This window comes from Arachis ipaensis, chromosome B10 (genome assembly GCF_059453495.1).
Source record: "Arachis ipaensis isolate K30076 ecotype BB chromosome B10, ASM5945349v1, whole genome shotgun sequence".
Classification (NCBI taxonomy): domain Eukaryota; kingdom Viridiplantae; phylum Streptophyta; class Magnoliopsida; order Fabales; family Fabaceae; genus Arachis; species Arachis ipaensis.
Window position 1 is genome coordinate 123458134 of NC_142435.1, and position 19961 is coordinate 123478094.

The window sequence follows — 19961 nt, forward strand, 5'->3', positions numbered from 1 at the left end:
AATTATAATAACCAGTGTTGTTATTGTTAATTGATCTAATTTTTTTAAATAATTTATTTATTTAATTTTGCTAGTATAATCTATTTATATATTTACATGAGATTATACTATTTTAATTAATATTATATAAAAATATATTTATATTTATATATTATTTTATAATAATTCGATTATTTCAGTTAAATTGTAAATGAACCAATAACATTCAATGACCGGTTCGACTTCTTAGCCTTTCTAAAATTCTAATGTGAACAAAGCAAACTACTGCAAATATGAAGCACTGCTTTGCCATTTATACCCTTCCCAAAGAGAACCGAGCTTACACTCTCACTCATAGTAACACAGTCTCATTCACTGTTTCTTCATCTTTCTTCCTCTTCTTCTTCTTCAGAGTGTGTAGTAGCTCTGAGCTAAAACCCTAACACAGTAAACCTCAAACCCTAGTATTTCGAACCCTTTTATTTCGCCAAAATCAGCTTCGATAATCATCATCCATGGGTCACATTGGTTCCAGCAAAGACGTCAAGCTCTACGACAAGGGTAAGCACGATGCAATGGACATTGACTCCGACGAAAACTTCGACGACGACGATTTCCCCTCAAACGGCGTACTCAGGGGCTTAGGCCGAGAGCCACTCAAGAACTTCTGCAAGAAAGCTGCCGAGCTCTTCTTCGCGGAGTACGGCCTCATTAGCCACCAGATCAATTCCTTCAACCAGTTTATCGCCACCGGTGTTCAGAGCGCCTTCGATTCCTTTGGTGATCTCATTGTGGAGCCTGGTTATGATCCTTCGAAGAAACGCGACGAAAATGATTTTTACCGTCACGCCGCCGTTAAGTTTGGGAAGGTGACGCTCGACCGACCCAAGTTCTATGCTGGCGAAGGGCATGGAGATTTCAAGATGCTTCCAAGACATGCACGCCTTCAGAGGATGACATACTCTTCACAGATTAAAGTCGAGATTCAAGTTCAGGTGAACACCGCTTAGCTCAGTAACTTTCGATTCTTTGAAATTTGTGATATGTGAAGCTGATTGATTTGCTATTGATACGTTTTGTGTCTGTGTTGTTTGTTGTGGTTGGCAGGTGTATGTGCCACAGATGGTGAGGAGTGACAAATTTAAGACCGGGCAAGAACAGTACCTTGAACAAAAGACTCTGAAGGAAGAGAGCAGAGAAATCATCATTGGAAGACTGCCTATTATGGTCAAGTCTGATCTGTGCTGGATGAAAGGGGTTGAGAAAGGCGATTGTGAGTTTGATCATGGAGGGTACTTCCTGGTCAAGGGTGCTGAGAAGGTTAGCTTAACTTGTCATTAACTTGCAGTTTAGTTTTGCTTTGAGAATTTGAGTTGTGTGTGTATGCTTTTGTTTTATGTTTTAGGCATTTCTTGTATTTCTCATTGTGTATTTCTTTGTTACTGTTCTAATTCGTTTTGTGGAAAAAAATGTTGCAGACTTTTATTGCACAGGAGCATATCTATTTGAGAAGGCTCTGGATCATAGATAATCCATGGTGGTCAATCGGGTACAAGTCTCAAGTGAAGAGGCATAGATTGATCGTTAAGCTGGTGGGAAGTTCAAGTGTTGAAGGAATTGATAGTGGAGAGAAGGTCCTAACTGTATACTTCCTGGGCATTGAAATCCCCATTTGGGTGCTGTTTTTTGCTCTTGGAGTCTCATCTGACAGGGAGGTGGTAAAGCTCATTGATTTTGGTTATGATGATGCCAGAGTCGAAAATATCCTTTTGGCCTCTATCCGCGATGCTGATGAGAGTAAGAATTATTCCGATTTCCGTGAACGGAAGAATGCAGTGAATTACATAGAGAAGGGTATTAAAGGTGTCCAGTTTCCACCTCCTGAACCTGTTGAAGACTGCTTGAGAATGTATATTTTTCCCAACATGGGAGGCTTGAAGAAAAAGGCACGATTCCTTGCATATATGGTGAAAGGTCTCTTAATGGCTTATACTGGCCGCAGAAGGTGTGATAACCGGGATGATTTTCGAAATAAGAGGCTTGAGTTGGCTGGGGAGCTTTTAGAGCGTGAGCTGAAAGTGCACATTGCACATGCTCGGAAGCGAATGTCAAAGGCATTGCAGAGAGACCTCTATGCAGACCGTGAAGTCCGCCCAATTGAAGGCTATCTTGATGCTTCGATAATTACAAATGGTCTCCAAAGAGCATTCTCCACTGGAGCGTGGTCTCATCCTTACAAGAGATTGGAAAGGATTTCTGGGGTGGTTGCAACTGTTGGGCGAACCAACCCTTTACAAACTATGGCTGAGTTGAGAAGGACAAGGCAGCAGGTTCAGTACACTGGAAAAGTTGGTGATGCTAGATACCCGTAAGTTACTTTAAGCTCTGTGTATTATAATTCTTTTTTTCCCCTCTCCTTTTGCAGTCATGCAGTGAATAAGTTGTGTCTAGATGGAAATTTTAAGCCTAGCTGACTGTTGGTTCATTCGTTTTCTGTCTTTTGGCATTTATGTTGTGAGTGGTTAATGCAAGAAAACAAAATTGTATGTTAAGACTTAACAAGGAAGAAAATTAGGTTTTGTTCAGCTGTCAACTAGATTTGTTTGTGCTCCATGCATAGTCCAGACTCTATTTGAGTTTTATTGTGAATGTTTGGGTTTCTTCCATTTCGTTGCATATCAGTATCTGTAAAGTACCTTGTTTTAGAGGAGATATGTAAACGTTAATATATATATATATAGGTCATCTTTGCTTATTACCAAGACTATCAGCGTCCTGTACTTTACTGCGATATATTGGTTGTGTGGGTTTGTACTGATAATTTTAACTGTTTACCTTCCCTTTACCCAAGGGACTGATGTGCATACCATGATGGACTTTTGAGTGCTTTAATTTTGTGGTTGAATCTTTCTATTTGGGCCATCTTTTGGTTATCAGTAAGACCATCAGCTTCCGGATTTAATGGCTGTCTGGTTTTGTACCATTATCTTCAACTGCTTACTTTCCCTCCATCCAAAGGGATTTATGTGCATAATTTTATGGATAAGTTCTCTAATATACTGGTTGAAGTTGAATGTTCAAATATGTTAGTTTGTGTTTTCCTGTGAAGATATGTTTTTAACTTTTTTTTTTCATGTTAAATATGGCATTTATTCATTTTTTAAATTTGAAACTTTGGGTTGTTTTATCCATGGAAAAAGTGTTTTCCATTTTCAGTTATACTGATCAAAGTTTCTTGTTACAGGCATCCTTCTCACTGGGGGAAGGTCTGCCTCCTCTCTACCCCAGATGGTGAAAACTGTGGCCTGGTGAAAAATTTGGCTGTTACTGGACTGGTAAGCACCAACATAACTGAAATCATATTGTCTGAGTTGCTTGACTCTGGTATGGAAGAGTTACTTGATGACACTTCTACTGACTTGGGCGACAAGGATAAGATCTTCCTAAATGGGGATTGGGTTGGTGTGTGCACAAATTCCAGTGCATTTGTTACAGATCTCAGAAGTAAAAGGCGTAGAAATCAATTACCTCATCAGGTACACTTTTAATTCTCGTTCTAAGTTGGCTTATTTTTACAATAGCCATCTTTTTAGATATTTTATGGAACAAGCATTCAATTTCAAATTAACTCAAGGCAGATACTTTTAATAGGTTAACAACACACTTAAACCTAAAAATTGGATGATGCATTCAGCCATTCACATGTCAAGTATAGTTGTGAAATATTCATTTGGAAACTTGGTTTCTATTGGGAAGTTTATTGCTTTGGTGACATTATCTGTGGTTACTGGATGTTTAGAGTAACTTGGAATATTGCTTTCATTTTAAGCCTTGTATAGTTACTTTAATATCCCCTCTTTTTGCTTAATTATACAGAGTAAGAGTATAGAATGTCTGCATATATTTGTGTGGTTTTCATTATTATTATTATTAAACATTGAATGTAGTCGTAACTATTTTCCATTGCAGATGGAGATCAAATTGGACAAATCTCTAAAAGAAGTGCGCATAAACACTGATGCAGGAAGGATTCTACGTCCACTTTTGGTAGTTGAAAACCTTCACAAGATAAAAGAATCAAAAGGAACTAAATGGGAGCATTCTTCTTTCAAATCCCTTTTGGAGAATGGAGTGATCGAACTTATTGGGCCCGAAGAAGAGGAAGACTGCCGTACTGCATGGGGTATCAGATATTTGTTTGGGAGAGATGGCGACAAATACACCCACTGTGAACTTGACATGTCATTTTTACTGGGTTTAAGCTGTTCACTGATACCGTTTGCCAATCATGACCATGCAAGGAGGGTACTCTACCAGGCCCAGAAGCACTCCTCGCAGGCCATTGGGTTTGCTACCACAAACCCCAACATCAGAGTGGACACCTTGTCACACCAGTTGTACTATCCCCAGAAGCCCCTCTTCCGTACCATGACTTCTGATTGTCTTGGTAAGAAATGGTATCCACTGGGTAATAGTAAACTTCCAAAGGCTGAATTCTATAATGGGCAAGTTGCAATTGTGGCTGTTAATGTGCATATGGGATACAATCAAGAGGATTCATTGGTGATGAACCGTGCTTCTTTGCAGCGTGGTATGTTCAGATCTGAGCATATAAGGAGTTACAAGTCCGAAATTGATAATACTGAATCTAAGGAGAAGCGGAAGGATAATGTGAATTTTGGGAAGATACAAAGTAAAATTGGCCGTGTTGATAGCCTTGACGAAGATGGATTTCCATACGTCAGTGCAAATTTGCAAAGTGGTGATATTATTATTGGTCGTTGTGCCGAATCTGGAGCAGACCATAGCATAAAGTTAAAACACACCGAAAGAGGGTATGTTCAGAAGGTTGTGCTGTCCTCAAATGACGAAGGGAAGAATTTCGCTGTGGTTTCATTGAGACAGGTAACTGGTAAAACCCAAATTTTATGAATTGTTAATGCTTTATGCTGCTTATCTGAAGCTAACTTTCATGATAGTTGCATTGAATTTTTGTTAATTGGAAAAAGCTGTTATTTAATGTTGCAGGTTCGAACTCCCGTTCTTGGAGACAAGTTTTCAAGCATGCATGGTCAAAAGGGTGTCTTGGGATTTCTGGAGTCTCAGGAAAATTTCGCTTTCACAAGACATGGTGTGGTTCCCGATATTGTCATTAATCCACACGCATTCCCCTCACGACAAACACCAGGACAACTCCTTGAGGCTGCTTTGGGGAAGGGCATTGCTCTTGGTGGTTCTTTGAGGCATGCTACCCCGTTCTCCACACCCTCTGTTGATGACATCATGGATGAGCTCCACAGGTACGGTTTGATTACGATGATTATGCTACTTCAATGCTTCGAATATTGTTAGGGGGTACATGTGTCCTATGTTATTTGGGCAATTCTCCAGAAGAACTTGTTTTTGAAATTTGAACTACTCTTTCTAATTGCTATTACTGTATGATGCAAGTGTTATTTTTTGTTTGCCCATGTCTCGTGGCCTGTAGATGGCCACATCCCTTTGTTTGTGGCTCTTGCTGAAGTTTGGAATCACTTCTCTGTAGTTAATGTTTAAGCTGTCATGTGTTCTGTTTTTATATCTTTTACTAAGCCCGACTCATGTTGCTATTGCAGAAATGGGTTTTCAAGATGTGGATATGAGAGAGTACTAAATGGGAGAACTGGTGAGATGGTCCGTTCACTAATATTTATGGGACCAACATTCTACCAGCGTCTACACCACATGTCTGAGGACAAAGTAAAATTCAGGAATACAGGTCCCGTTCATCCACTGACACGACAACCTGTAGCGGATAGGAAGCGGTTCGGAGGTATCAAATTTGGTGAAATGGAGCGAGACTGCCTCATAGCTCACGGCGCATCAGCCAACCTGTATGAACGCCTCTTTACGCTCAGTGACTCCTCTCAGATACACATCTGTAGTAAATGCAAAAATGTAGCTAATGTGATATTGCGGCCAGTATCTGGTGGCCGCAAGATAAGGGGTCCATACTGCCGCATATGTGAATCTGCGGATGACATTGTGATGGTCAATGTCCCATATGGAGCCAAATTGTTGTGCCAAGAGCTTTTTAGCATGGGCATAAATCTCAAATTTGAAACCCATTTCTGCTAGAGAACCATTTTACTGCCATATTAACTTCATGTGAACTTGGTGTAGATATCAACTTGGATCCTGGATTATTGCTTGAATGCAAATTAACTATCCCATGAACTACTGAAATTTAATTTTTTGTGAACTCGGTGTAGATATCAACTTGGTCCCAGGATTATTGCCTGAATGCAGTTAATTAATTATTCACATGAATTACTGAAGTTTAATTTGAACGCCTTCTACAGCTTTTTCTTATTTTTGGAACTTTATCCTTAATGCTGCGTTTGCTTGATGGGACTAAGATACTAGTGATATACGTCCATCGTTTGTTTGCTGAGACACGGATTTTTGAAGGACACGGTGACACACAAACATACATAAAATACATGTATTTGGTGTCCTTCAAAACAGATGAGACATGGAGACACATTGATGAGACAAATATTTACTTTTTTATCCTTAGTAATTTACTCTTGTCCTTATTCCATTGGTGATAATATATGGGTAAAATTGATATTTAGTTTATACTGGTGTGTCTTATTCAATATCATCAAACACAATAAAAAATTTGTGTATCTTTGTGTATATGTCTCTGTGTATTTGTGTCTTTGTCCATGTATTTGAAAGACAATAAACAAACACAGCCTAATGGAATTTTGTGGTTTTTTCTTCCTTGGATGACCAGTAAAGGAGAGGAGAAAAGAAAATTCTTCGTTAGAGTGAGAAGCAATTGGGGAATCCCTGGTGTTATAAAATTTGGTCTACTGTTGGTCTTCTATAAAATTGTTCCCCCTTGTCTTATCATTTCCAATAAATCAATATGTAGCACATCTCTTCACAATCCTTTGGCAAACCAGTAGCAACTCCTGTGAAGTTTGAACCGTCAGATCTTTGCATTTGCATTAGTAATTGGAAGCTCTATTCTAACAAATTAATGCACTATTTTGGATTTAACCTTCACATGGATTAGCAAAGGAGAAAGGCAATTTCGCTAAATGACAGTTATTATTCTTATCCTTTTCTTTGCAAACTGCAGTCACTTAAAAAAAGAAAAAAGTTTCCTTTTTTTTTTCTCAGCCACATGGAACGACAGTCTGCAAAGATGAACAAATTCATTGTTTTTTAGATTGATCGAGTATGGCCTTTCTCCAGTTGTTGAACTGGAACAGGCACAGCATAGGGTGAGTTCCAATCAGCATCAAAGATTTCCTTGAGCTGAGAAACAATGGCAGTGTTGTATGTCCCAAAGCTGACACCAGCTGTAGTATAAAAGTAATCCCACACAAGATTGCTAGTTCCTATGTGAGCCCTTATATCACTAACTGCATATTTTCCATGATTCACTCTTGTAAAGTCAGGGTATATATTTCCTGTTCTTGATCCACCCTTAATTGCAGGCCCTGTCATGTTGAAACCTGGAACCACATAATATTTGATCTCAACTTTGCCAGAACAATTATTGTACTTTAAAGAGGAGCAGAGATTGTTGGTGTAGAGAAGTGCTTTCAGGTATTGATCTGTGTTATTGATGTTGTGTGCCCAATATGCCACCAATAACTTCACTGTTGCATGCTTGGAGAAAACAACCTGTTTGATGAATTGTCATTGATAAGAAAGAAAGCAACAAAAGAAACAATGATTTGAAGTTACCTCTGATATTGCTGTGGATAATGATGGCCAGAAAATTGTTGGGTCCATAAATTCTGATTGACCAAGCCAATCCATGGTACTGATTCTAACTGTCTCCTTCGCTCCAACAGATTTAATTGTTTCAATCCATGCTTGCTCATCAGCCTGATACTTGCCGAACAATAGCTGCAGTAGCATGGTAAGATGTTAAGTTTGCATCTCGAAGTGGCAACTAAGATTCATTGAGAAAGAGCCTGAGTTCTTATGCTTAGATTCAGCGATGCACATGGTAAAATTGTTTGAAAATAATCTTTATTTACCTCTGGAGGAGCAAAGGAGAGATAGCTGACTTGGGGTAGCATTGTTGAATTGTTACTCCAAGATGTTTGAATTGAAACTTCAAATATGTGAGGATCAGACAGAATAGGATATCCTGTAACACGAGGGGTCTCTACATAACGAGGGAGAGGCGACCTGTGACGACATAATTGGAAACAGTTGTTTTGAAAGTTCAAGAGTAAGACTGAATCATAATTAAGCAGCCATTTTCTCAGTAAGCTTTATTTCATAATATGAGTTCCTGACTTACTTGCACCTCTCTTTAGGATCAATGAAATGTGACCAACAGGGAACCTTTCTTTCAACTTGCCACGTTTGATCAAACACTGTTTTTGTGTAATCTGAAGAATTAAGAGATGCAAGTTTCCACAAACTGTCGAAATATATCTCAACCTTGTTAGCTATTCTTGGACAACCAGCAAAATAAATTCCTACTTCCTTGACCTAGAGCCACCATGTAATAAGCAATTAGAAAAATGCAGAATTTCAATAGATAACAGTCTCTAAGATGAAGAGAGGAAGATGGTAACAATAAAAAAATTAATTGCCTATTGACATATTATAAATTTAAAGACAAAACAGCCATGAGTTATTGAATTTACCTGTGTAAGAGATTTCCAGTCATTGTTTGCAGATCCAATGTACACATCTCTACTATCAGATATCCAAACTTTGGCATGGACAATGCCTGAACCCCACCAATCCTTAAGAAGCAGGGTCACATTCTCGACGTTTGGCCTTCCGGCAGCAAGTTTTGATGGCTCTAAGGTAAATGTTGGATAGACTCCAGAATGTGACAGTAACCTACATCAATATCCATTTCAAATTTGGTTAATTCAACATTGCACAAATAACATTCAAAGGCATTAAAAAACAAGACTAATACTTGAGCATGGTATGTAACAGCATAGTATTCGAAATGCACCTGATGCTAACATTGCGGTCTGCAGCATCCTCCAGCGCTTGATAGAGTGCAGCACCTTCTTGAGCACCAAACTCTTGCATCTGTTGCTCAGAGTAACCATAATCGCCGGAGCGAGGATCATCCGGAGAAGCAAGCAGCTCCCAGTACTGAGCAGTTATGTCAAGCCTCCTGGTGGAGTTTCCAGCCATCCAACTTAGCACATCCCCTACCAATTACTCAAACATGATAACATAATTAGAGAAAAATTATTGATATTTTTTTCTTAAATTTTCTATACAAAAACTGTGAATGCCAAAATATAATGAGAGTTAATATACCGGTAGAGAGGACACCAGGGACATGGAAGAGGTGAGGCATATTTGTGGGGATGGATTGGACCAGCCATGCTTTACAGTTTGGAGTGGACGATGACGATGAATGAGCAAGGTTGCTCAATATAAACATATAAAACACAAAGTGGAAGAAACCAATCATGATACTGCGTTTGATCATCATTGCATAGTGATATGAGAAAAATTGCTCCATCTCACATAATGTTTAAGTAAAAGCACAACAATGGAACCAACGATATGCAACACAAGAATACTAGCTGTCACATTTGACTTTCGATGGAGTCAAAGTTAAGCTACGAAATTCTAACAGTTTTTCTTCCTTCTTAAAACTTAACTCTTGTTAAGGAATAAAACAGAAGAGAATCTTGTTGGAATATTCGGTAATGCATTAATTGGTGATTGCGGGATACATGTTATGCCCAGTTGTACGCTACACTTGGAAGATCCATATGTATCGGCTCAGATACAATCTGCACACTAGCTCCAAAAAATGCAATCATTAAGGCTTTTATTTATTTTCAATTATAAGTAAATACTAAATTGGTCTTAACAAATTTTAGATTGGATATTTTGATTTTTAACAAATTTTTATTATTCAAATTATAAAGATTATTCTTATCTCTTCGGCCGCTGTTTTTAATAAAATTTTTAAATTATGTATCAAAAAATTATTATAAGATAAATCAAAATCTTTATAAGGGGCTCAATTCGTCTCAAAAAATTTTAAAATAATAAAAATTTATTAAGAATTAAAATATTTTGTCTAAATTTTTTAGGAATCAATTTAAGTCTTTTACTCTTTGGTTACTTATTTATTTTTCTATGGACAAGAAGACCACTTTGAATTGGGTAATTTACTTTTTTTTAACAAGAAAAAAAATAACTAACTCTATGATCGGATTCAACATTATTCAGGCCTGGTTTGGTAAAACTTTTACTTTTTGAAAGTAGCTTATGAAAGCTGTCTTTTAAAAGACAGCTTTTTAAAAGCCGCAGCACTTGCGTTTGGTAAAATCACGTTAAAAACAGCTTTTAATAAGCACAAGCACTGCAATTGTGTTTGGTAAAATAATTTTTAAAAATTAAAAAAATTATAATAAACATATTTATAACGAAGAATAATTTTTTTTTTCAAATTTTAGAGACCAATAATTTAAATATTTATTTGATTTACTCTCTATATTAATATAAATAGAGTTAGTCACCAAAAATATAAACAGAGTTATCATTAGTCAATAATAAAACTTGTATGTAATCCAATGTTAGTACTGATACGTCCATTACTATATATTGACTCACTTTTACAAATCACAGAAACTGGGACACATATCTCAAGTAAAATTATATATCTATATTTACATATGTATATATATGTTGTTATTATAATTTTGACTAATGTTCATGAAGTTGGTGTACGAAAATTTTATAATTGGTTTTCATAAATCAGGTCTCCTTCACGTTTTAAAGAACAGAGAAAAATAAACATCTACTAAAAAATACAAAAATAACGCACAAAATAATATAAATATATAGAAGTTCATGCCTAATACATGATAGAGATGTATTTGTGTTGAAATTGTGAAGATTAGATTGAAAAATAAAAAATAAAAAATATATGAAGATTGTGTTAGAATTTATGAATGTTAGGTTGAGAAATTAGAAATATATGACTATTTCAATGGCAATATAATAGCGGAAAATATGTGTGGGAAAATAAATGAAATCTTGTGTTAATAATTAATAATGATAATTTTGAATATTTATTATATTAGATTTTTTTTTTAATTTTGATAAGCACAAGCCAACTTTAAAAAGCTCCCTCTTAGGTGCTTTCAAAAACACCCCTAACTTTTAAAAACCGCAAGCACAAGCACTTGGACTTTTTAATTTACCAAACGCAAAATGAAGTACTTGTGCTTTTAAAAAGCACAAGCACCTCTTCAAAAAGCTTTACCAAACCCAGCCTCAATTATATGTCTTGCTTTATATACACAAAAATCGCAGCAAGTATAAGCTCTTTTCTTAAAAAAATTCCATGTTATTACTTCAATTTATGAAGAATTTAAAAAACAGAAAGTCTTGAGAGCTATAAATTTTTAGTAATTTTGGCTAATATTTAATCCATACAAATAAATAAATTTTATGTATACAAATTTTTATAAATGGAGCTATGCTACACATACAAGTCTTTTTGGCTTACAAGTCTTACAAGTTGGACCAAATCTAACAAAAACTACATTCACCCACTGGAGCGTGATAACACACGCGTCACTCAACCGTTTCCAAAACGCGCTCTCACTCACCATTATGGAAGACGCTTCCTCTTTTTCGCGTTCCCTTCTCTTCTTCCTCTTCCTCTTCCTTCTTCTTCTCATTCTTCTTTACGTTTCTCCTCTTTTTTCTTCACGTGTTTCATCTTCATCGTTGTTTTTTTTATTACTGTTGTTGTTGTTGCATTTTTTTCCTCCTCTTTCTATTGATTTTGCAACAGTATTATTTTTTCTTCTTTGTTTGATTTTTTTTCCCAAGAAAAATTATAAGAAAACGAAATAAGAAAATGAGAAAGAAGCAGTAGAAGATGAGGAGGAGGAAGAGGAAGCGTTTTGAATTATGCAGAACTTATCAGAATAAAAATACACCCAAATATCTTCGTTAAGAAACTTGAGAAGGTAAAATAAAAAGTAAAAGATGAATAAGAAAAAAAGAAGAAGATGGTGATGATGATAAAAAAAAAAGAAGAAGCAGTAGAAGATGAAGAGGAGGGAGAGGAAGAGTTTTGAATTTGCAGAATTTATCAGAATAAAAATACACCCAAATATCTTCGTGTTACACCCAAATATTTTCATACTACACCCAAATTTGCTGCGAATACAGAAAAATATTTCCTCTAATGCTATATTTTTTCTTCTGAATTGAACCACACCTCAGCCACTTGATTGGATTCAAAACAATAATCAATTTCGTTCTGGTTCAATTGACAATCTGAACCTGAATTATTTATTATCTTTAACAACGAGATAACTGATGATGGAGGAGAAAGAAAAAAAGAAAAGAGGAGAAGAAATTCTAATGAAAAAAGGAGGAAGAGAAAGAGGAGGAAGATGTGGTGTTGATGATGACGATAACGAGAGAAAAATTAAGAAGAAGAAGAAGAAGTGACATGGAAAAAAAACGTAAAAACGCGTAATATAAATAACTTATATGATTTGTATTGGAAAAACGTTTGTATATGAAGAATAATTTTTATAAACATAGATGCAAATTATTGATGGCCAAATATTGACCATGCATATAGCATGCTGTTTAAAAAATAGGTAAAATAAAAAGCATGGCTTTGATTTATTGATTAATTAGAAAAAGCTTGTAGCAAGCTATATAGAACATATAGTTAAAAGATAATGTTAGAGGATTAACAGAATCTATTATTTTTTTAATAATTAATTAATAATATTTAAAAATATTAATTAAAAATATATTATTAAATTGTTGGAGTAAATATATTGGACTAATATCTGTAACTGTTGGCCAATATAAAATAAAATAAATTTTTTCATAGAGGAATATTGTCAAATGAAGACACAGATAAATGAGTTATTTTTTTTAGAATAAACTATTATTTCTACCCATAAAAATTTAGAATGCTGATAAATCTACCCACGAATAAGCAAAACTACCGTTTCTACCCATGAAAGATGGACTTTTGCTAACAAAACTACTCGAATCCTAAAAAATTATTTGAAATCCCTAAAATACCCTCTAATATAACCTAATTCTAACTTCTCTTTTTACTCCACAATACCATTCTCACCCAAATCCTCCCTCACCGCCACTCATCTCCAACCACCACCACCACTAACGTTATCACCATCAAAACCATCCCTTTCTCCTTTTATGCTACCCTATACACCAGCGAACTCAACGACATTTCTTGCCGTTCATCTTCATGTCGCGACGGTGCCATTTGCTGCTTCGAATTCGAAGAAGATGGTTATGTTCGAACCTTGCCACTTTGCTCACAAACCTTCCATGTTGATTGCATCGATGCTTGGCTTCGTTTCCACACAAGCTGCCCTCTCAGCCGCGCTGGGATTCTCTCTGCCGCTTTGCTGTTTGCTCCCATGTTCGCCGCCAGGATCCGATCAAGTCTTGACGCCGACGAATATGGCTCGAAATCAGCAGGGGAAGTAAGGGATTGGACCCCAGTTGCAAGGAGAAGAATTCGATTCGGTCGAAGGGGAGTGGAGCGCCGTAGTTTTCGATAGATTTTCATAGGAACGGAAAAACCTAGAATGAATGAAAAGAGAACTGTAAGGTTGAGGATGAGGCACTTGAAGTCGGGTTTGGTTGTTCGTACGGTTTTAGGGTTGGGAATAGATTTCTGCATCTGAGATTGCAGAGTTTCTTCTTCTGCGGGCTCTGGGTTTAATGGAAAATTGGATATCTCTACCATTGTTACACCAATTGAGGCTGTGAATTCTAACTCTGGTCTCTGGGTTTTGTGTATTCAAACTCTGGCATGTGCTTAAGTTGGCTGAACTGGGTGTTTCATGATGGGGTAAAGTTTTGAGCTTATAGATGAAGGTTGGGAACCGGTCCAGGAGTAGTAGAGGTGGTGATGACGGTGGTGGTGACAATGGTAATGATGGTGAAGAAGAATTGAGTAGTGGTGGAATTTGAGATTAGAAAAGTGGTGGTGAAGATAAAGGTAATTTAGGAATTTTAGGTGATTTGTTAGTGTTTGGATAATTTTGTTGTGCGGAATCCATATTTCATGGGTACAAATGGTAATTTTCTTCTTTTATGAGTAGATAAGTCAGCGTTTTCAACTTAAAATGGTAGTTTACTTTTTTTTTTTTTTTTAATTTAAAAAGTGAATTACCCTTTTTTTGATGTGAAACAAAAAGTACAAAGCTTTATAAATCACATGCTTCAATTAAGGATAGTGATTCTATACAGAAGGTGATAGACGATAGTAAATAGTTAAAATACTAAACCTAGAGATCACTATTCTATCCTAATGAACATTCGGAAGATCCTAAAGTGCAAATATAATATGAAATCCTACCTCTATACTAAGAACTTAATAAATCTCCATTAACTTGCTAAGAGATAGAATGCCTCTGGTGTCTCAAAGCAGATGACATAGTTGGGCTATTATTCTCTAAACTCCCTGAAGTCTCAGAGCTCCTATTATTCTCTTGCTGTCCTTTTCCCACAATCCATAACTTATCAATGATTCTCCTTGACCCAGACCGCAGCAACTGCATGCCGCTTCGGCTGTTTTTGCTGTTCTTCTTGCTCAGCTTGCCTTCCTCTTTCATCGGCACCTTGAGGGACTGGCATCTATTAATCCCTCTCTTCTCACCTCCTCCAAGCCGCAAAGGATCATGTGAATTGTTATGTATTGCTTGAATTCTGGCAGTGGCTCTAACCTGCTCAAAAAACAGAACCTGCACTATCACTCGAAGAGGAAGCCTGTCATTCTGCGCAGCATGCATTGAAGCATTCGCCGTCAGTTTCTTCACATCCATGAGTCTACATAGCTTCTTCCTTTCTGCTTTTGTCAAATCCGGATGCTTCTGAAGACAACAAGGTTCAACAAGTTAGAGACTAAAAAGTTTCATAAAAAGATAATACAGCAGCACCAATAGTATAGTTTTATAAAAGACACAAACAAACAAAATAAGCCTACCTTCAAATAAATGTCAATAGCTCTGTATAGACCATCGTGACTTGGCCTAGCACAATCAGGAACTGATTGCGACAGATCGACGAAACTAGAGAGACCGAGATTAGGCTCATGGGCAATTTCTCCGAGGTAACCGTCGACCAACTTTCCAATGTTCAATATGGATTTATCACTCGAAATATAAAGATCTTTTCCATTATCTTTCTCCTCAATAACCTCCATATTGCATCTTCCCTGTTCGTGAATCAAGTATTGATTCAAAAGGCCTTGTACCAAATCAACATCATAAGTTGTTATCTGAGGAGACTTTGCTGGAATCAGCAAATCCTTGACACAAGCTTCATGCAATTTCGGGCTAATTTTCTTCATCAGTTCTTCTCTTGCTGACTCATTTGCTCCAACTAATATGGCGAATTTCAAAAGCTTCAGTAAAAAACTACAAGAGCAACCAATGCCATTATCACATGGCAATAAACAGATAACTGTTTCTACCAGAGACTTGTTCCTTGATGCATGCTCTTCCGAAGTCAATGCATCAATGGAATCAGGTAACCATCTCATTGCATAGACTTTTAGTGCCTCGGCAATCACAATGCTATCGGTTCTTCCATTTGATTTCACACAAATCATTACTCTTTTGTAAAGATCAATGTCCAGTTCACATATATCTTCAACCCACCAATCCTTAGGAACAGATTCAATGTGATCTAGAAACATCATCTTGTGCTCAACAAGTTTTTTTCTCTCTGTTAATTTCCTGTTATAAGTGTAGGACCAGAACACCCTCGCCGGATCAACAGCAATTTTAGAAGTTATGGAACCTATGCATCTCTCAATGATCTTCAGATCCTCAGACCATGGCAGAAAAGAATTACAAGTTTGGAGGACAATTATAGAATCCTTCCAGCAACAGAAGATTCCTGAGTTAAGGAACACTTCAATTTTAAAAACTAAGTTCCCCAAATCAATATCCTCAGTCATCTCAAGATATTCGGCCGCACAGCGAGCAGCTACAACATTGTAAGCATTAAGAGTAACCGTCATTTCATAACAGAATTTTGCACATATTTCAAAGGCCTTAGGTCCTCCTGGGAAATCATCTAAGTAAATATCATCAGAATCCTCTTCACTAGCTTTCGACATCAACTTCTGTAATCGCTTGCTCTTCGACAATAGAGGAAACTGCACCTCATAAAATAAAGTTATCAAGCAATTGATTTGTGGATATAACAGGGACGAGAGCTAAGAACTTAAGATGCCTAAAGAAATATGTTACCTTATGAAGGTAAAACTTAACTTCACCAACATTAATGGTAACATCAGTGGCCAATTCAGATGATACATATCTGCATGAGAAATTGAAATCAGCATGCGAAACTAACAAAGGTATGTTGTTAAATTAACCATTAGCAGGGGTAATGTTAATTTGTGATAAATTGATCTTAAATAATTATGCCACGAAGTCAATCATCTTCAGCCAATAATTTCTTAGGAAAAAGATAAACTGTTCAGTATGTTATTACACATTATTTTCATAATGGCAGAACTCAGATAACTCCAAGGGCCCCAAAACCTGATAACATGTCTGAAAAAAAAAAAGAAAAAGAATCTCTATGGACATGTTAATGTTACTGGCAGAGAAATGTCTGAAACCTCACCCTTAAAACTTTACTTTTTCTAATTGTCATATGAATGAACTAATTTATTTAACAAAACCATTAAAATTAGTGCATAATAACAAGTTGGATGCAGTTCCAAATTAGTACCAACTTTAACAAACTTGTCTCTTATCTGCACACATACCTCATGCGTGACAGATGACATTTCACTGTCGATAATGCTTTAGAACAGGCTGAAAAAGCCAATAAGCTAGGTTACCAAAAAATGCTCTTTCCCTCTTAGGACAAATTCCCTTACCTTTATACCCCCATAACATCATAAATCCATATACAATAACTCAACTGTTCAAGATTAAAGAAGAAATAATGGAATATGTATAGTGTATACTAATATGTGAGATGTTATTTATCTCATCAATGTATTTATACAAATTAACATTAATAACATCATGTTTTAAAAGGCCCTGCCTCCACTATGATTGAACTATTGAAGAAGGAAATGAAGGGTATTCATTATTCAATCTTATTTAAAAATAAAAAATAAAAAAGAATCCAGGTGTGGACCACCTCTCTCTCTCTCTCTCTCTCTCTCTCTCTCTCTCTCTCTCTCTCTCTCTCTCTCTCTCTCTCTCTCTCTCTCTCTCTCTCTCTCTCTCTCTCTCTCTCTTGTTAACATTAGTTAAGTAACTAGAGTGGAATATAAAGGGTATGAACTTTTTGAAAGCATTATTAAAAAATGAATGTATAAGAATCTAAAACTACAGCAGCAACTGTTGTTGAATAATGCATGCAAATACGAAAAGACTGAACATTTTCAACTAATTAATGGTGGGGATACCGCTGAAGATTGAAGAATGCATGCATGGATGTGGATGACTTAATATAAAGAAGAAGGAAAATGAAAAGGAATGACCTGGTAGAGTGTCCACGAGCTTCAAGGGAATCAGGCTTGGAACCCAACTTCATAAACTTCATATTTTTCTTTTGAATATGAAAGCAAGCAGGTAAAGAGATAGATGATCACATAAATATAGCATGAAAAAGAGAAAATCCTTGCGGTGTTAACACAAGAGGGTAGCTACATATAGAGTTGGGCAGCAATAACTAACAATGCAGGGAGAGAAGAATGGTACCAAGAATGGGGAGACAAGGAGTATTGTTGCGTGGCGTGTTGGGGTAGCATTGCCAATTTGCCAATTGAATGTGGTTGTTGGTTTGTGGACGAGGAAGGTGGAATGCATTTATGTCATGTTTGAACAATGAATGATGTTATGCTAATGCTGGGAATGGAATATTAAGAAGAACAAGAAAGAAAGAAAGAAAGAAAGAAAGAAGAGAGGTGTGTAGTGTTTGGTGTTTGGTGTAATGTTATGAATGCTGTTTGTGTTGTGCAGAAGAAAATGGGGTCAGGGGTCACAGACTCAGACCATAATGAGTGGATTGATGCTTCTCTCTCTCTAACCTTTGCAGGCCTATACTTTGTAGAGTGAGCGACCACCACACCTACACACGATTCATCATCCTTCAATTTAACTCTGCTTTTGCTTTTTCATAAATGAGAAATGCAAGAGCATCAAAATTTATTATTTTTAGCTATTATTTAACTATCAAACTCAATTCTTTTAATTTAATTTGTTTAATCTCATAATCTAACAACATATTTTATCTCATACTATTAAATATTGATAGTTAAATAATGACAAAAAATAACAAATTTTGATGGTTTTCTAGCATTTCTCTTCATAAATAGCTCTCCTTACTCTCGAGATTATGCCACGTATAGTAGACTTTTAATTTCAATTGTAAATGTATCTATAGAGGAAAAACTAATGTTAATTACTATGAATAAACTAATTATTTTAGGAAAAACCTAACAAAAAGTGGGTACTGTCAATTGCTATTTAGCTCCAATGATGCATGTTAGGGCCAAAAGCCTATTACAAGATTCAGCATTGACGGATAAGTTTAGGTCCACATTAGGGAAATCATTGACCTGTGCTGTGCTATAGCAGCTAATATTAAATCAACAAATTAATTTTAAATTCTGCTAAGAATTGAATAGAAATACACACACAAAAATAAAATAAAATAAAAATAATAAAAGTATTTATAATTTAAATAAAAAAATTTGAAATGATACAAAATAAAGTATAATAAAATATGATAAGGTATGAATTTTATTCTAATCTTATCTGTAAATTGAAAATTTTCTTAAAACTTAATTCTATTCTTGAATTGAAAATCTCTCGATGCTAATTTACTTGCACTCTAAAGTTTTTAATTCTATTCGATTAGTAAAAAAATCAAATTTTTTTAAACAAATATAAAATTTAATTATTTTATATTTTATACATATTAATAAAATAAAATTACAACGTAAAAAAAGAGAAAGAACTCAATTTCTGAGTGAAGAGAATTCGAGAAACGACGAAATTAACTTAAAGTTTCTAAATTCACTTAGTGCTTTATGAAACTGTCATATATGAATTTTATTTTTTAAATTTATTTTTATTTTAAGTTAAATTTATAAAAAAAAATAAATGTACTAAATTAATAATTTAAATAATAATTTAATAATTATTTTAATTTTTAAAAAAATATATCATAAATTTAATATTTATTTTTTATTATATATATAATTTTTAAATATATATTATATAATATATTAAGAACATGAGTAAGATAAAATAAAATATACTATGAACCAAAAATCAGTCATATAACTATAAACCGTATGAGGGCTGCATACGATTTTGGACATAAAACCCGGTATATGACTATATGTATGAGTTTTTTTCTTTTGTATATTAAAAGCATAAAACTTTATTATAACCATCGAGTTACTCTCTTTTTTACTACATACATTATAGTAATATTTCAAGTTTTATATTTAACTTTTAAAATGAGTACAGAAGTCACTATTTATATTAATAGTGAGAAGACAAAATTATCGTACATTCGGTTTTAGGACAATTTAGTAGTATTAATTTTTAACTAAATTAAATAAGTAAATTATCCAAAAAATTATATATCTGGACTAAAATTTAGCAAATATTAATTAAGGTTTTTATTTAAATAAAAAATATATGTATTTATTCAAATAAAAAATTATAGAAATTTACAAACTTGTGCTTTCTTCTGTATCTTTTTAGTTTTAGACTGCAAAAATAAAGTATACACGAATTGCACTATTAATATTAATAAAAATACGCATAAATGAAATATACATTTTTGCAATATTGATGGCAAAAATGTAAAAATGGGTTATATTTTTGTCAATATTGACCGCGAAAATGAACTTATATTTTTGCCATCCTATACTGATAAAATATAATTTTTATAATTTTTATATT

At 35.1% G+C, this 19961-nt stretch overlaps 3 protein-coding genes across 3 annotated transcripts; 1 reads left to right on the top strand and 2 right to left on the bottom strand.

Annotated features, from left to right (window-relative positions):
* The first annotated feature begins 210 nt into the window (after positions 1-210).
* On the top strand, positions 211-6315 carry LOC107622808 (DNA-directed RNA polymerases IV and V subunit 2). The gene is made up of 7 exons (XM_016324848.3): positions 211-974; positions 1087-1299; positions 1458-2347; positions 3224-3515; positions 3949-4884; positions 5008-5279; positions 5595-6315. The coding sequence occupies exons 1-7, from the start codon at positions 495-497 to the stop codon at positions 6094-6096; spliced, it is 3585 nt and encodes a 1194-aa protein (XP_016180334.1). The 5' UTR covers positions 211-494; the 3' UTR covers positions 6097-6315.
* A 734-nt stretch (positions 6316-7049) lies between these two features.
* Positions 7050-9592, bottom strand: LOC107621651 (uncharacterized). The gene is made up of 7 exons (XM_016323680.3): positions 9286-9592; positions 8969-9173; positions 8646-8847; positions 8294-8487; positions 8025-8178; positions 7726-7890; positions 7050-7662 (listed from the first exon to the last, which is right to left on the bottom strand). Exons 1-7 carry the CDS (start codon positions 9491-9493, stop codon positions 7198-7200), a joined length of 1593 nt encoding a protein of 530 aa, XP_016179166.1. The 5' UTR covers positions 9494-9592; the 3' UTR covers positions 7050-7197.
* A 4686-nt stretch (positions 9593-14278) lies between these two features.
* LOC107620912 (phototropic-responsive NPH3 family protein NPY1-like) lies at positions 14279-18055 on the bottom strand. The gene is made up of 5 exons (XM_088492059.1): positions 17742-18055; positions 17522-17589; positions 16266-16335; positions 14993-16171; positions 14279-14879 (listed from the first exon to the last, which is right to left on the bottom strand). Exons 1-5 carry the CDS (start codon positions 17847-17849, stop codon positions 14403-14405), a joined length of 1902 nt encoding a protein of 633 aa, XP_088348185.1. The 5' UTR covers positions 17850-18055; the 3' UTR covers positions 14279-14402.
* Positions 18056-19961: the final 1906 nt, after the last annotated feature.

Excerpts from the sequence above, each read along its gene's own strand:
- LOC107622808 (XM_016324848.3), top strand. The coding sequence starts at position 495 with ATGGGTCACATTGGTTCCAGCAAAGACGTCAAGCTCTACGACAAGGGT. Across the intron at positions 1,300-1,457 it reads TGGTCAAGGGTGCTGAGAAG|ACTTTTATTGCACAGGAGCA; the intron begins GTTAGCTTAACT and ends AAAATGTTGCAG. Across the intron at positions 3,516-3,948 it reads GAAATCAATTACCTCATCAG|ATGGAGATCAAATTGGACAA; the intron begins GTACACTTTTAA and ends TTTCCATTGCAG.
- LOC107621651 (XM_016323680.3), bottom strand. The coding sequence starts at position 9,493 with ATGGAGCAATTTTTCTCATATCACTATGCAATGATGATCAAACGCAGT. Across the intron at positions 8,488-8,645 it reads ACTGGAAATCTCTTACACAG|GTCAAGGAAGTAGGAATTTA; the intron begins GTAAATTCAATA and ends TGGTGGCTCTAG. Across the intron at positions 8,179-8,293 it reads GATCCTAAAGAGAGGTGCAA|GTCGCCTCTCCCTCGTTATG; the intron begins GTAAGTCAGGAA and ends ATGTCGTCACAG.
- LOC107620912 (XM_088492059.1), bottom strand. The coding sequence starts at position 17,849 with ATGCATTCCACCTTCCTCGTCCACAAACCAACAACCACATTCAATTGG. Across the intron at positions 16,172-16,265 it reads TTAAGTTTTACCTTCATAAG|TTTCCTCTATTGTCGAAGAG; the intron begins GTAACATATTTC and ends TATGAGGTGCAG. Across the intron at positions 14,880-14,992 it reads CTATTGACATTTATTTGAAG|AAGCATCCGGATTTGACAAA; the intron begins GTAGGCTTATTT and ends TGTTGTCTTCAG.